The 15530-nt window shown below is 40.4% G+C and overlaps 1 protein-coding gene across 4 annotated transcripts in view; it reads left to right on the top strand.

Annotated features, from left to right (window-relative positions):
- Nucleotides 1-15530, top strand: part of MCTP1 (multiple C2 and transmembrane domain containing 1) — a 276103-nt gene that overhangs the window by 210064 nt on the left and 50509 nt on the right. For all 4 annotated transcript variants that reach the window (XM_037374432.1, XM_037374433.1, XM_037374434.1 and 1 more), the window contains one exon: nt 11164-11283. In XM_037374432.1, coding sequence (XP_037230329.1) covers nt 11164-11283 — 120 coding nt within the window. The remainder of the gene's footprint in view (nt 1-11163; nt 11284-15530) is intronic.

Raw genomic sequence — 15530 nt, 5'->3', positions numbered from 1 at the left:
AACATGTGTTTATAATTCCAAGTCTTGAGTTCTGCTCACTTTATTTTGTGCAATGTTTAATTCCAGAGTTCGGTCCTTTCAGGGAGACTACTTCTCTCCCTGGTGTGTGTAGCACATTTAAACACACACACACAATCTGTCCTTGTTTTGACACCAGTGCTCTCATTGCTACGTGATTTTGCAAAAAAAACAGTTGGGGATGTGGCAATGGCTATTAAGAATGATGATACACTGTTCTGTGGATAGCAATAAAATACTCTGCATTCCCCTATTCACCTTTTGAGGATGTGCTTTGAAATGAACATCTATAAAATGTACCATTTCTCACTGGTTAGTAAATGTTATTGATGATGCTGCTGGCTCAATAAATGGTTTTTTTAGAGCTGTGGAACAATTCTATGTTAAAGTGCAGCTAAACATGTTGGAGTGGCAGACGTCTAAATAAATGAAGTGTAACGTTGCTGAAACAATGAACTACTGAAAGGTGAGGTAGGTTCTCTGAAACATCATATATTTGCACTACACAACCGCACTTCCTGCAAGCTACTACAGCGTGGGGAGAGATGGTTGTAAAAAGGGAGACAGCTTGGGTTGCATTTGGTGGCTGGAAAAAGTAACTATAAAAACAATAGGAAAGTTGCCAGGGCACACCTCTCTGTGCTAAATGTCATTTAATGTAGTTTGTGGAAATACAAAAATAATTAAATTTATTACAGAGCAACAATTGGAACAGCATGCTTGCTTTTTAATAGCATGAAAATATACTTTTCTCTGCAGAAGCATTACCTCAACAAAAGCAGCAGGAAACAGTTTTCCACTTAGGACCATGAGAAAGAAAATCTTGTTTTGTTAAATTTTGTTTGTCTTGACAAATCACATTACAGATTATAGATTAAAAATTGCATTTTTCAATATATCTGGCAACAGTGAACCATAAAAAAAGATTAAAAATCTCAAAAAAATTTGTAGGCACTTTAATTGCGTGGTGTGCTTTTTCTTTGTTTTGGACAGGTTGTGCCCTGTCTAGCCTACTGGTGTACATACAGCTTGCTGTTCCTGCTATGAACTTCTGAATGCTCTCCACCTTTACCTCTCTTTCAGCCTTCACCTCACTTCTGTTTTTCCAGCACCTTACATGAATGATTACTTAACTCTAGCCAGAATGTAAGGGGTTTTCTTCTGTAGTTTCATAACAAAAAAGGATTCAGGTTTGCTTTGCAAGCCTACCTTTGGCATTCTTTTTCTTCTTGAAGCACCTCTGGTTTCTCTGAGATGTCAGTTTTGTGCTTGCCCTCGTAAAGCAGGGCAGTTGTGTGAGTATTGAGAGAAACTTCTCACAAGACTGGAAGTGTGTGAGCCATCGTTAGGTGTGATGAGCCTATTTCTTAACCAGGTATCTGACTCCATTTCTCGTATAACTCCCAGCAGCTCAGGGTGATGCTCTGGCAATAATTACTGTGTGAATGTGGTGCCACTCCTCAAATGCACCTGAGTGGAGCTTTGCAGGCCAGGGAAGTTTAGCAAAGGCATGAAGAAGTAAATGTTGCCAAAGACTGAGTGTTGATACAGTAGTACCTATCTTGGTTTTGGTTTTAATTTTTCTTATTTATTTGTTCATGATGGATTCTACCAAACTGTAAAGGGTTTGTTAATAGCCACCTTTCCACTCACTTGTGCTGCATTTTACAGTAAAAGGAGTCAAATTCAAAATGTACAGAATACATGAACTGTATTCTAATGTCTGCCACTGAAATACTTTGGGTTTGTACTGTTTATGCGAATATTGTTTTACTCCTAGTGCAATTTTTTAACTTCTACCTGAAGGATGTGAACAGCTTTCTTGGGATCTACTGTAGTCTACTAGAGAAAACGACCAGGTAAAAATGAGCTTGCAGAGTTTTATTTTGTTTAAAGAAAGCATTGCCAAATATAATTATAGCTATCCTACCAGGGAACTAAAAATACTCATTTGTCTCAGTGGCCTCAGCCCAGGGGCAGTCTTATAGCTACAGAATTCAGGTTGTTCAAACACCTGGAGCTGCCTTGCTGTGCTGTCTGAACCAGTATTCTCTGCTGACTTCTCGTTTCTACAACATGCAGTCTTGCTTTGCACAAGAAAGTTTAGAGGCTTGGTAAATACTGAAGAAATGCCAGCAGTAGATACCTCTGGCATCTAATAACTTTAAGCAGTTCATTCTGGGCAGAAGTGGGAAATACTACATGATGCCCATTGGGAAAGAGTAAAGCACTGTAAAGAAGCAAGAACTTGGTAATACTAGCCCTGTGTTAAAATTAGAGTTGCAAATAGAAACAGGCACACATTGCTAGAGACGCTGCATGTAACTGCAAGTTTTCAGAACCAGAGTTTGGGGGGAAAGTCTTGAGGTCACTGAAGGAGAAAATTAGAAAATTATAAGACAGTGGGAGATGAAGTTACAAAGAGTGGCAAAGTAGCTGAAACACTTTATTATTTATTAAAATTTATTTACGAAGAAGCACACTGGAAGGTAGAGAGGCATTTTATGTGAACAACTTCCAGTTTAGGCCATATGTGCTTAAGGAAGGCTAGTCAGTGAAGACAAACAAATCCTAGGCTTTTATTTATTTATTTATTATTTCATGGTTGTACCCAAGCAATACTCCAGACATCACAGAACAGCAAAATTAAACAGGTCATCAATCACAAGTACGAAAATCATCCTGGAGAGCCCACTAAGGTTGTCTGATGGTGTTGAAAAATTAAAATAAACCAATATTAGGCCCAGTTAGTTGATACCAACTGATAGTTGATGGCAAGTGGCACATCCTAAAATTGTTCCTAGTATGTGAATATCATTTTAAAGAAAACACTAGGGAAATTTGAATGTCTACATATATTATTGCTCTAATGAATGGATGTTCTCATCGTTTCGAAGAGCAGCAGCCCTGCCTTTTGGTGATTCTTCTGTCATCCTATTCCTTGGTGCTTCTATCTTTCCTTTCAGAAAGAAGAAAAAAAACCAAACCCCAAAACTTATCAGAATATTTTTAAGAACAGAGAAAATAAAAACCAGAAGAAGCAGAAAGATTGCTTGATTCAACCTTAACCTCAGCTCCAAGTGAAGGGACAGACTCAGCAAGGGATTTCTGAGATATCCCCAGGGCATCAGAGAAACAGTGTCTTGATGAAGCTGTCTCCAGATAGTTGTGAAAACAAAATTACAGGATTTAGCTCCATGTCAAAAGTTTGAGCCAGAGTACTTTAAAAATAGTAAGGGCAATGCAGTTCCAGTCTGTGAGAAATGACCTTAAGAACAGCTGGTGGAAGTGTTTCTGCTCTTCTATGGAAGCAATATTTATGTTTGTTCCAAACATATGAGTGGTTATCAAACCAAACATCAGTGATTTTGCATTGTATCACTGGCAATCACAGACCAGCCGTATGCCTTTAACTACATGATTTTAGTCTTCTATTCATACAATTTAATTTTTATTGCTATGCCTTTCACTTCTGACAGACAGTTGGCAAAGTGGAGATTTTACCTACAATCAAAGGACTTACTGTTCCAATGGCTAGACGTCCTAATATCCTGATGGTACATTTATTTTGATGGTGGTTGTTTGGTGAATGGATAGTGAAGAGGGGTTGTGTACTATTTCTGTAGTACTAATAAAGATGAGCAGATTTACACATCTGTGAGGTTTAAGTAGTTTGCATCCACCTTTTTGAAGTCACTGACTTACTTTTCTTTGGGGAAAAAGTAAGTCTGCAAGTCTTCCATTTTCCATAATTTGGGTAATGGTGGCTATTTCTACCCTATTAAACTTTTAATAGTGTTTTCTTAAAATGCGGAATGATTTTCCTTCATCTGAAGAAATGGACAGAAGATGAGGGGGGCAAATTAAAAGAAACACAGCATTTGGGACAACTTCCATATGGATGTCTGGGGGCTGTATCTGTTGTGTGGACGCCAGTGGTTGTGCAGCAAAGCCAGTCTCAGTAAGGTAAGATACCCAGTACTTTTCTTTTTTTTTCCCTATACCCAGCTTAATAACTTTTGACAGACTATTTAATTTTACAGTTTCAGAAATTTGGGAGGAACAGGAGGCAGGTTTCAAAGGCCTGTCAGCCCCTGCTCTGTAGCTCAAGCTGTAAGAAAGGAAGGGGGGCAATCCATTACACATAAATAGCTGTAGGTTATCTAGCATGAGCCGTGTTGTGATTTACACTTCTCATGAAGTCAGGACTTTAGATTTTCTTCTGAAGTAACACATACATTTACACCTTTCAGCAGTCCCACTCTCAGAGAAGTGCAATGGTAACAGGAGAAATCTGCCAGATTCCAAATTCCTGCATGAAGGGAACACAAACACAGATTTGTGACAGATCTGTGTGTGCGAGAAGAGGAAAATAACGACGTGAAACACGCTTTTTAGGAGTATCTTTGGTAGTGTGACACTTGCAACAGAAATGGGCCTGGTGCAGTTATGGAGATGTTAGCCAATTTTAATGAATTTTAAGATTGGAAAAGATGGCATTGTTTCTAGGATGGGAAGAGGTATGTGCAATAAGGAGAGGTCCGAAGTGCATCTTTTAAAAAAAAACAGAGTAAATTGGGACATTTTGAAGTCCAGGATGGCTTGACTCTTAGAGCTGGTGACTACCCCTCTCAGCAGAAACTGTGCTAGAAATAATAGGTCAACCTAAGAGTTATATATTAAAGCAAAGCAAAATCAATCTGGAGCTGGCACTTTTTCATTTGGAAGATAATTAATGCATAGAACAGTCTTTTAGGTAATGTCACTGAAACAAGACATGGGTCATCAGTAAACAGTTGGATATTGTTCAGAAAATGCAGTATTACAATGGGGCAGAGGTTCGATGAACCTAATAGCCCGTTCTCAGACATACCTTTGATCTAAGTATCCTAGTTGAGCATTTGTTACTGGATTCCAGGTGTTACTGCTCATAGGGAAAACAGTATCAGTTTCTCTTAGTCAGTGTGCATTTTCATAGTCCGAGAGGACAAACCTGTGTTGAGGTGCCCTGAGAATGCCATGATGCTGTGTGTGTGGCGATGACCTCAGTGAACCATATTCTGCCTTTCTAATTTTAACCAGGATACTAATTATGCAGCTGTAATAATGCAGCTGAGAAACTCGTGATGACAAAGAAGTGACCAAGAGATTCCACATTTTTGTAAGTATCTACGGAGAGCAGGGGGTGTGTGCCATTTTTATTTCCACCTCACTTTTGCTGTGTGAATCTGGTTACAGGAATATGGGTTTTATACCTGAGTTAAGGTAGTTTAAAATGGTGCTGCGTTCATGCTCTGAGGTTTGCATTCTTGGAATTGTCGGCATCCTTAAAGCTAGTCACAGGATCATTTAGGCTGGAAAAGACCTTTAAGATCATCAGGTCCAAACCGTTAAGCCAGGACTGCCAGTCATAGCACTGCTGGAAATGATGTGAAACGTCAGTTAAACCTGTAGTGCAAAGTAAAGGATAATTAAATGAAGATTTCAGGCTTTAACTGGAATGTTTTATTGGTGCTGACAATCTTATAAAGACTCAGGCAGCTTACATTGTGATATGATTGGACAACAGCATCATTGTGAAAGTTGTGTCAGATGAAATAACTGTTGAGCTGTTAGATGTGTTTTTAAAACAAGCCAGGTGGGTTGAGGACAGGTCAAGTGAGTCACGCCAGTTGTTAGGCTTGTTTCGTCACTAACTAGTGATATACCAGGCTTAGATAAAACAGTGAGATGAAATAGAACTGAGAGTTTGCTGTACAAGTATCAACATGGAAAAAACGTGATCAGAAATTACGTACACAGTAAAAATGGATTATTTTTTCCCCCCTGAGTGTTATTCTAGATATGGGACCCAAGGTGCTCTACGAGAGCTACCATAGGTCTTTTTAGTACACCAAAACCTTATTGAGACGGGGTTTAAAGTAATACTTCATAAAGTTTGTTAAGATCTTACAGTTATTTATCATGGAAGTATCTCCATTTGGTTTTCTACATTAAATAAATAGAAAAAGTGAGAGTAAAAATCTGAATTGCAGTGGACTGGGTTGCTCTAATTCCAGTGAAAACAGAGAGATGCAGGAAATCCTGTAAGTTTGTTTCCGAGTTAAAGGAAAAGTTCTTAGAGGATCAAAAATACTTATATTCAGTATTTCTCAGATTACCAAGACCCCAGCATTTGAAAGAAAAACCAACACTAATCCAAGGTTGCACTGAAAATCTGTCAAAATAAGGCAGGTGGGAATGACATTAACTTTTGTCTGTATTTTTGTTTTGACCCATTCCATGCTTTTGCTGTTTTCCAGTTGGCTTTTGCCTATTTAACAAACAGAGTAACAGACAGTGGGTTTTAGACTGAAGTCTTCCAGGCTGCACCTTTTCCTGGCACTCAGGTAATTGGAACTGAAATTGCAAGGACTGATGAAAAATGCTGTTGGAGGATGCTTTAGAGTAGTTCAAAAGGCACATTTCTGCCAGACTTACCTGAATGAGGGCCTGGCATTGAAATAGATTCCCATAAGTGTTTACATTAATGCTGGTGTGGTTTGAGATCTGATGTTCGCTAAAAGAAATACTTCCTTTTTCATTTTTTAATGGAAGTGTCATACAAGATGAGAGGAGCCGTGATCGCCAGAAGGTAAGTGACTACTTTTGTAATGGGAGAAGCTACTGACTCTCCGAGGTACAGCAAACGTGTTTTCAAGTGTTTTGCAGTATAAACACCGTGCAGGGTTTGACTGGAGCCTTAAAGACTGCAGTCCTTAGCAGACAGCCTGTACTGTGCAGATATGTGGGTTATCTTTCATTCTTCCTAGTCTTCTGAGAATACATCCAAGGAACAAAGCCTCAGGAAATACAATTGTCCTTTTAAGCTTAAAGGGGTAATGGATGTCTTGTGACTGCAGAGCACAGCAGCATTGGGAGCTGCAGACACCGCCCTCTCAAGCAGCCAGCTTGAGCCCTTCCAGGGTGATGTGGAGTTGGGCGATGCAAATAGCGCAGGGATGTAGGTGATGTAAATGTATGTATAGGTGATGAAATAAAAAACAGTACATGAGGCTGTAAGGACCTTCTTGCAAACGATCAGGGAAGCCACAGCTGGAAGAGGAGGCTGAGGCAAGTGGCATGCCCTGGGTGCCCAGCGCATTGCCAATGCACATCAACAGGGCTCCTGTGCCAGCCGGCTGGGTGGCTTGCTCGTGGAGACCTCACCTTCCCATCACCACCAGGAGAAGCCCGCTGATGCAGAAGGCTGGCGTGCTGTCCAGCCCCCTTGTTTCTGCGGGGAGGTGGTCTGCCTCCCAAGGCTGCTGCAAGGCTCCCTGGGTGTCAGCTGGAACCATCCTGTGCTCGGTCCCGTGGCTGTCACTGAACTTGGGCATTTCCGCAGCGTGAGGGGTTTCTAGTTTTTGTCAGGTAGTTGCCAAAACAGCGGTGCTCACAGCCCGTCCTCCTCATGGGCTCTGCTCCCTCCAGCACCTGAGGATGTGGGTCAGGGTCCCCTCTGTGGGGGGCTCCTTTTTTAACCTGCTGCTCTCCACTGGCAGTCAAAACACTAGCAAAAGGAAAAATAGGAAGAGCTGGGAAAGGCAGGGGTTAATGATGTGAAGTCTGTGGGTGCAAACAGGGTTCTGTTAAAAAATGAAATGAAATTGGGTGGAGGTAGATAAAAAGAAATCTGAAATAATTGTTCTGTAGAATATGGCCTTTCCACATAGGCAGAAATCTTTCTCTTCACTTCTGTCTGAAGAGAGAGTCAAATAGAGAATCTCATCTCTTAATTAGAAAGAAAAATACTCATCAAACACATCTCATCACTGGAAAGCTAATGATCCACAGCTGCTAGTCTGAAAGGGCAGGCTTTTTTTCTGAACAGTAGGAAGTGTTAATCATTTTGGATGAGATTTCTTTTTAAAATATACTGTAGTTTGCAAAAGAATAGGATATTCAATATTCTAACTTAAATTATTTTTTGAAGTGTTGTACACCAGGGATAGTGTCATGTGTCTCCCTGAATGATCATTTAATGCATGTGTCTCTCACTAAGAGTATCAACTGATGTGATGTTGTAAATGGCCAGTTCATGCCTGTGACTGAAAATCTTGTTCTCATGGGGGAGAAGAAAAAAGTCCTCCCTTATATTCTTCTGTGTAGGAAATGGCAGCTATATTAAACTGTAACCTTTGAGACTCCCACTCCTCCCTTAAAATAGTTGGCTTGTTTCAGTAGTGATGAGGATCCTTTTTTTAGACAGTTAGAGCCATTATTTCCTTGGAAGAGATCATACCAGATACAGCCAGCGTTCCGCTGGATGCGTTGTAGGCATGGGCAAGTCCCAGAACTGCCCTTTTATACTTGTTCCTTAGCTTTTCTGGATTTTTTTTTCTGCCCTTGTACTTGTTTAATGGGTGGATACATAAGTTTTCCTCCCCTTTATATGTGAAGTTAAGGTTTCTGCCTACCACTTCCTTTCTCCCCCCACCTCCCAGGCCCTTTACTCCTCAGAACTGAGTCCTTGCATTTTCTTGAGATCCTGCACAAGATTTTGGATTTGCTCTTGTTTACTTAAGAGTTTTATCTAATACTGGGAATCTGCTTTTTTTTCTCTCCTATGTACATTTCGTGAGTGCATTTCTCTTCTGGGGAAGGTAGTGAGGCCATTTCACTTGCTGTGCCATCACTGTGCTGGTCTCACACAGCACACATCTCATTTGTGTTGCAAATATAGAGTCCCTGTTTTCCTAGTGCCTGGCTGAGACAGGTGCCTGAAAGGAGGAGCTAGTTAAAATTCAGCCAGACTAGATGGAAATTAAGGTGGCAGGTCAGCAAAATCATCTACAGGAGATGGCAGGTATAATATCCGTATTTTTGAAAGGTATGTCCATACAAGTTGTAAAGAGGTAATAGCTTAATATAATATTTTACTGGCCTACAGAGTACAGCACTGTCTGGAATTAATGCCCTTAAGGACATTTGGCATTTAGAAACTTCAAGTGAGGAGCGTTTGGATAAGAATTCATTGATGTTTTGGAGTAAAGGGTACATGATGACTGTGTTCCTCAGTCACTGGTCAGGTCTGTATCTCCTGGCTTCTTTTCTCTGGAGCCAGGGATTGTCTGGATATTACTTGGATTTTCTTTCCATCTTTCTAACCAAAATTCAGATGGGAGCACAAGAAAGGCTGTATGCATTGCCATTTCTCAAAGATAATCTCTAGTATTTACTTTTCTGGTACTTGGATGCTGTTTGCTGACTGCCAGAGCTCCCTTCAGCCGGTGTCCATTGACTCAGGGTGTTTCTGGGGGTTAAGGGGCTACAAGGATTTTTGGCTTTCTTTTGAAACGCGAATTCTGTTTTAAGTTGGCTATATCAAATCTACCACATCAAATCCCAGTAGATGTTGCTCTCAGAAGGGTAGTTAGCAAGCTCATAGAAGAAGTCTCAAGTTCCTGAGCTGTTTTTTGCATCTTAGTACCATTTCTGACAGGTTTACTTTTAAACTAAACAACCTAAAAAAGGCAGTTTTCTTTCAAATGGAATGTTGTTAGAAGTGCCAGTGTCCTCTTATGTGTGACACACCCTGCTTTTTCTGATCTTTCTGTATTTATCATGTTTGTCGTGCAGTCTCAGAGGACTCACCTGTACATAGCATTTGGGGGTAGAACATAGGGGGCTGAGGTAAGTTAGCTGATCTTGGGAGAGGAGATTTCTTAACATACAGATTTTTTTCTTTTATGTGGGAGCTGGTACATGGTAAGAGCATTTTGTTGGAACTCTAAACAAAAATCTAGCAGAAGACTGTTAAAATCCCCATTTTTTTCTTAATCGCTGTTGTATACATCTTGGTGACTGATTTGGGCAAAGGAGCCCCTTTTTAAATTACTTAGGTATTGGTATTACTTTAGATTTGCTAGTTCTGTGGCATAACAGCTTCATTCATTTTAGTAGGAAATAAAGATATAGATATTCAAAAGCTTAAGTACTTGGATGAAAGAGGCTTAGCAAGATTTCTGGGTGTATATGCAGCTGTGGTACGTAGTACGGTTTGCTATAATACTCTCATGTTTTTGGGGGGTTTTTATGTTAGAAGAAAACAAACCCAAGTTATGGCTAGGGCTGGCTAAAATAAAGGGGGTTTTGTTCTTAGGGCAAACTGGATATAAAAATGGCTTTCGTTTGACCCCATCTAAGTCCACATACTTCTAGTTCTTTCCTGCAAACGAATATTTTTGTACCAGCACCAGCAGGGAAATGTATCTAGCTGGGTGCATCTCCGCCGTACAGCTACAGGCTCTGACAGATGCTTAGGGCTTCCAGGCTTCAAAACAGTCAGTTCTCTACTGCTTGTTGGATCTGACTGAGCTGAGGCTGAAGTCCAGTGTATGAAGCTTGTCAGAGCTCCGTGGCAGAAAGCTGTGGTGTGACGGAGCCGGCAAGGCAATGGGTTTCTCCTGGGGTGCCATCTCTGTGTGGCCCCAGTTATCAAGGCGTGCATCTCTGGGAGACATAACCTGGCCATGCTTCTGCCAGCCTCCAGCCATGGAGCACTCGTGGTGGTTTGAGGAAACGCATCAATAAATCAAAGGTTTTGAAGGGGTGGATGGAGGCGGCTTCTCAGCATTCCTTTTAATCCCATTTTTGACATGTCTATGCTCAGTACTGTTTCACTATGCTTTCATTAATATAGTTGTAGTTTCTTTGCTAGTTTTCTATGCAAAATTCTTTTTTCAGATGTGTTGTTTTACTACTTCTGCTTGTTTGTGTGACTTTACTATGAAATGACCAAGTTCGTTCTTCTCAACAGCAAATTAATTTTTAACCATGGAAATAATTAACCTTTTCTTTCTTGAACTGGGATCTTACTTTTATGCTGTTTTGCATTATTTTGTCCATAAGAGAACGACTAATATTCCTCTTAGACTACGCTATATCAATTTTCCTTTTGCAAGAACTAAGGTATGAAGCGATGGAAAGTGGTGCAGTTGTTTCATGCAGGTAAGTGGCTAGTCAGCAAAGTGGTTAAACAACTTCCCTGCCTCAGGAGAGGTGGGTTTCTTCAGAATTGTTTTAATTTATTGGTCTTAACTGTGCACAAGAGTTTAATGTAATGCTGATTTGAATCACTTTTTTTCCTGCTCTGTCGTCTAGCTTTTTCTTTTTGTGGTCTGGAACTTTGAGCTCTACATGATACCACTGGCTTTGTTGTTGCTGCTGGCATGGAACTACTTCTTGATCGTATCAGGGAAAGATAACAGGCAACATGATACGGTAAGTCTTCTCTACTTCAAGCGCATACATGTCCTTTTCTTTTTTTAACTAGATAAAATTTTGTAACTGAGTTTAAATATGATACCTTTTTGAAAGTGTCTTGGTTCACAATGCTCCGCGGACAATTTTCGCACCTGCAATTTAATTTGTCTCTGGCTGTCCAATAAGTGTGTCTCATTTTGTTGAAAATTTCATGTAAAATACAGTAAAGCATGTACTATCCTCAAAATCTGGTTTGTGCAGGAGCAGAGATGAAAGGCTTATTGGTCAGGAGAAAGCAAGTTCTTTGAAAATGGTTTTGTGTGGCTAAGGCCTTATTTTTTATTTCACATATTATGTTGCATTTTTTATTTCACATATTGAAGTTAAAAGGTTAAAATGGTTCCAGTTTGCTAAGTTGCAGAATGTATCACATTTTATTGTATTTCACAGTTTATCATTAACATGCTACCATTCACTGAGCTTAATATAAGCCTTTTCTTATTTTCTTCTCCTCATCTAATACCATCATTTAATTAAATGCATGTAGTTGGGATATAAAGTAGCAAACATTTACTAATAACTGACATTTATTAACAATAAAAGCATGGTTCAGATTTTCAGAAGCACATATCAAAAGTTGATGGTTTATTCTATGCTGTGCAAATTTTCTTGTATCGAGGCAGCTTAAGGATGTTGTATGTATTTTATTGCTGAACCTTATGAATTAGGTATATGTATTGGTATTCATATGTCAGAAGCAGTGTGCTGTCTAGGACATTACGATCTGGATGGATAACTGGATGAGTGGAAGAAAACCCAAACTGCTTAGATAATTGGTCTCAGGGGATAGTGGTTAATGGAGGTTGGTAACAAGTGGAATACCACGGTGCACAAGGATTGTCCTGTATAACATCTCGATGACCTGTAGGAGGTGACAGAGCATGCTGCCAGCAAGTTTTTTGGATGGCGCCAGGTGTATGGGACCAGTTGTTATCCTGCATCTGCCAGTCAGAGACCTGACTGGGCTGGAGATAGGAGCCAATACGCACCTCATGAAATTCAAGAAGGAAAAATGTCAAGTTTTGCTCTTGAGGAGCAGTAAACCCCTTGGAATGATACAGGCTGAGAATTGATTGACTGGGAAGCAGCTGTCTAATTTGGGCCTGGGTGTCTTGGAAGAGACAGCAAGGTAAATATGAGGCAGCAGTGTGCCTCTCACATCCTGGGCTCCATGCACAGGAGCTCCGAGGGAAGCCATGCTTCCCCTCTGCTCAGCGCTTGTTAGACTGCATTTAGAGTAGAGCCCAGTTTTGGGCACCCCAGTTCACAAAAGACATTGATGAACTTGAGTGAGTTCAGTGGAGGGCTACCGAGATGGCGAGGGGCTGGAGTACCTGCCCCATGCGGAGAGGCTGAGGGAGCTGGGCTTGAAAAAACCTGGAGAAGAGAAGGCTTCGGGTGACTTGAACAGCAGCCCTCCACTGCCTGTAAGTAGGTTATCCATAAGATGGAGCTAGACCTTTCACAGTGATGTGTGTTGAAAGAGATGACAGGCGTAATTTGAAACAGAAGTTTCATACTGGAGAACCCTTTTTCTGCCATAAGAATTATTAAGTAGTGGAAGATGCTGCCCAAGAAAGTTGTCAAGTTGCTGTTGAAAGTTTTCAGGACCTGGCTGGATAAAGCTCTGAGCAACCTGATCTGAGATCATGACTGGCTCTGCCTGATCTGTCACCCATCTACATCACTAAGCCTGTTGTGCTTCCAAGGGTCATCTAAAATTAAGGGATGATAGAGGTATTCCCTGATCATCAAGGTTTAAAAGACGCATTACTTAAATCACAGCCCTTAGTCTCCTGCTGCATGAAATGCTCCAAGCTTCTCAACCTGAAGATTTTATGAGTAGGTGAAATCCCTTGTGAAAGGAGAGATTTCACTTGTGAGCTGCAATACACTTAATTTCCCTCTGAAATGCCACCTGCCTGTGAAGATTAATTGGGTCATGTAACTTTTCTAACAAAATAGTGAAGCTATTGATGGGCTCTCTGTTGAAGACACCAAATGTGGCTCTGAAATTCTTCCTCTTACTAAGATTGCTTCAGACCAAGCTATACAGTTTTTTATCAACCAGTCATATTCATCGCAAATATTTGATATCAGTGCTGTTAGTTATTCTTTTTTTGTTTAGGTTTATCACAAGTTGGGACCTAATTTTTATGGTTTGAGCTTTGTTATCATCATGGTGAGCATCTGTCTTCTATGAAGTTATCTGCAGACTTACTGGATGCCTTTCTAATTAGCTCACATATCTTCAGTAATATCACAAGTCCTTAGCTCAGGTCATTAGCACAGTATCGTTAGATTAGGAGTCATTTAAATATTTCTGTTTTCCTATTCAGACTGTAAATATTAACTAAATTAATTAATCAGTGTTTCCTAGTGGCTAGAGAATGCTTCAGGATTCACATGAATTGGCTTCTGTTCCCAAATCCCCAGAGATTCCTCATGTGCCTCAGTGAAATCACTGACTACTTATCTTAGGAATATTTTCTGTTTTAGACATTATTTTGAAATTGTCAAGCTAATGATAAGATAAAAATATATATTGGTTAACTTTTCTTAATAAACACTGGACAAGCATAGTTAAAAATTGTATGCACTTCTAATGCGTTTAACGTCTATGGAAAGTACTTGAATTTGAGGCCTTCAAAAGTAGCTTGGAAGAGTTAGTTTGCATTGTAATATCCCTACAAGAAAGCAATTAGCAATTATCTCATCAATTCAGGCATTAGGGACTGCACTCTTCTGCAGGTCAATGGAACAGTGATCCCTGAGTTTCTGTCCGGATACAGCAGAAGGGCCAGCCCTAACTCATCCTTGTTTCGCTGTCTCTGTAGACAAGGTATCATTTGCTACGTCTGCTCGGGCACCAGTGTCTTTGAAGTGGTTTGGAACTTATTTTCTTGTGGAATAATTCATCTACCAAATGATCTGGGTTACTCCATCATAACATGAGCCTGTGCTGCTCGTTTGAATGAGAGTATGATTATTTTGCCATTTACTTGTAATGTGTATGTAATGTAGTAATGTAGTAAGCTGTATGTGGAAGTCCTTTCTTGACTGAAAAGTGCAATGAGACTGGGGCAAGGGGGAGCCCCAAGTGTATTTGCTAACAGGAGATAAGTCTGTTGGAAAGTCCGACAGAGATGTGAAGCAGTGTACTAGGCATTGCCGCTTTCATGGATTCTGATGGACTCTCTTTGTAGATTGTGGTTTTAGTCGAACAGTGGCACAAACTTCAAGGAGAAGCATTGGATTCCCTATCTTTTATACATTTAGGTGAAGACGAGTTGTGTTTCTGAAGGATACGATTTCATGAAATCCGAACTTTTGCATTAAATATTGGTCTAAGCGGATGTAGATAGACGTAGATTTAGTGGACAGTTTCCTAAATGAATCTGTGAGAATTCAGACTGATCTAAAATGAATGAATGTCTGCCATTGAGTCACGTGGCAGGGATGAAAAAATCACAGAATAAATATTTCCTTCAAGTATTAAGCAAGGGGGGGGCGGGGGGGAAAATTGCTAAAATGGCATTCTTAATGTCTTTCTCTGAATTTTGCAGTAACATTTTTGCCTGAAGCTTACCTAGCTGCTTCTCTTCAAGGATCCTTGTGCTTCCTTAGAATCGTACCTCTAAATATCTGACCCCACTAAATAATTTCTGCTTAGCACAATTGTCCTTCTCATCTTAAACCATCACCACCTAAACACACAAGACTTGAACTGAGTGGATCTTACTGCTTTTATTCTTTTTCTTGACTTTTTTCCAGCATCTTTTTCACATCCTTTGAGGGAGAGGTATCAACCGCTACCGATTCTCTGTCCCTGCTGCTCCTTGTCACCTGCGCTTGGTCTGTGCGGTGGGAGCAACACGGAATCGCTGCCCCTGTGCAGTGCCAGCCCAGTGCCTGGGGCGGGTTCAGGGTAGTGGAGCATGGCATGGTGGCAGACCACAAACTAACAAAGTATGCTGGGGTTTAAAGCTTCTTTCCAGTCTTTTTAAGAAACTACTTAATATTTCCATAGTTTCAGATGTGTTGTACAAAAACTCCTCACCTTTATAGACTGGAGAAAACAGCAACACTGCTGTCTGGTGTCTTTTTTGTCCCTTCTGTCTCTAAGCAAAAGTCACAGTTATTAGGAGTGCATGATAGTTTAAAAAAAAATAAAATTCCCCCTGCTTTTCTACTTCAGGCTGTCT

This window comes from Falco rusticolus, chromosome Z (genome assembly GCF_015220075.1).
Source record: "Falco rusticolus isolate bFalRus1 chromosome Z, bFalRus1.pri, whole genome shotgun sequence".
Taxonomy (NCBI): Eukaryota; Metazoa; Chordata; class Aves; order Falconiformes; family Falconidae; genus Falco; species Falco rusticolus.
The sequence above is the reverse complement of the archived record's forward strand: the minus strand, read 5'-3'. Positions and strand labels throughout refer to the sequence as shown.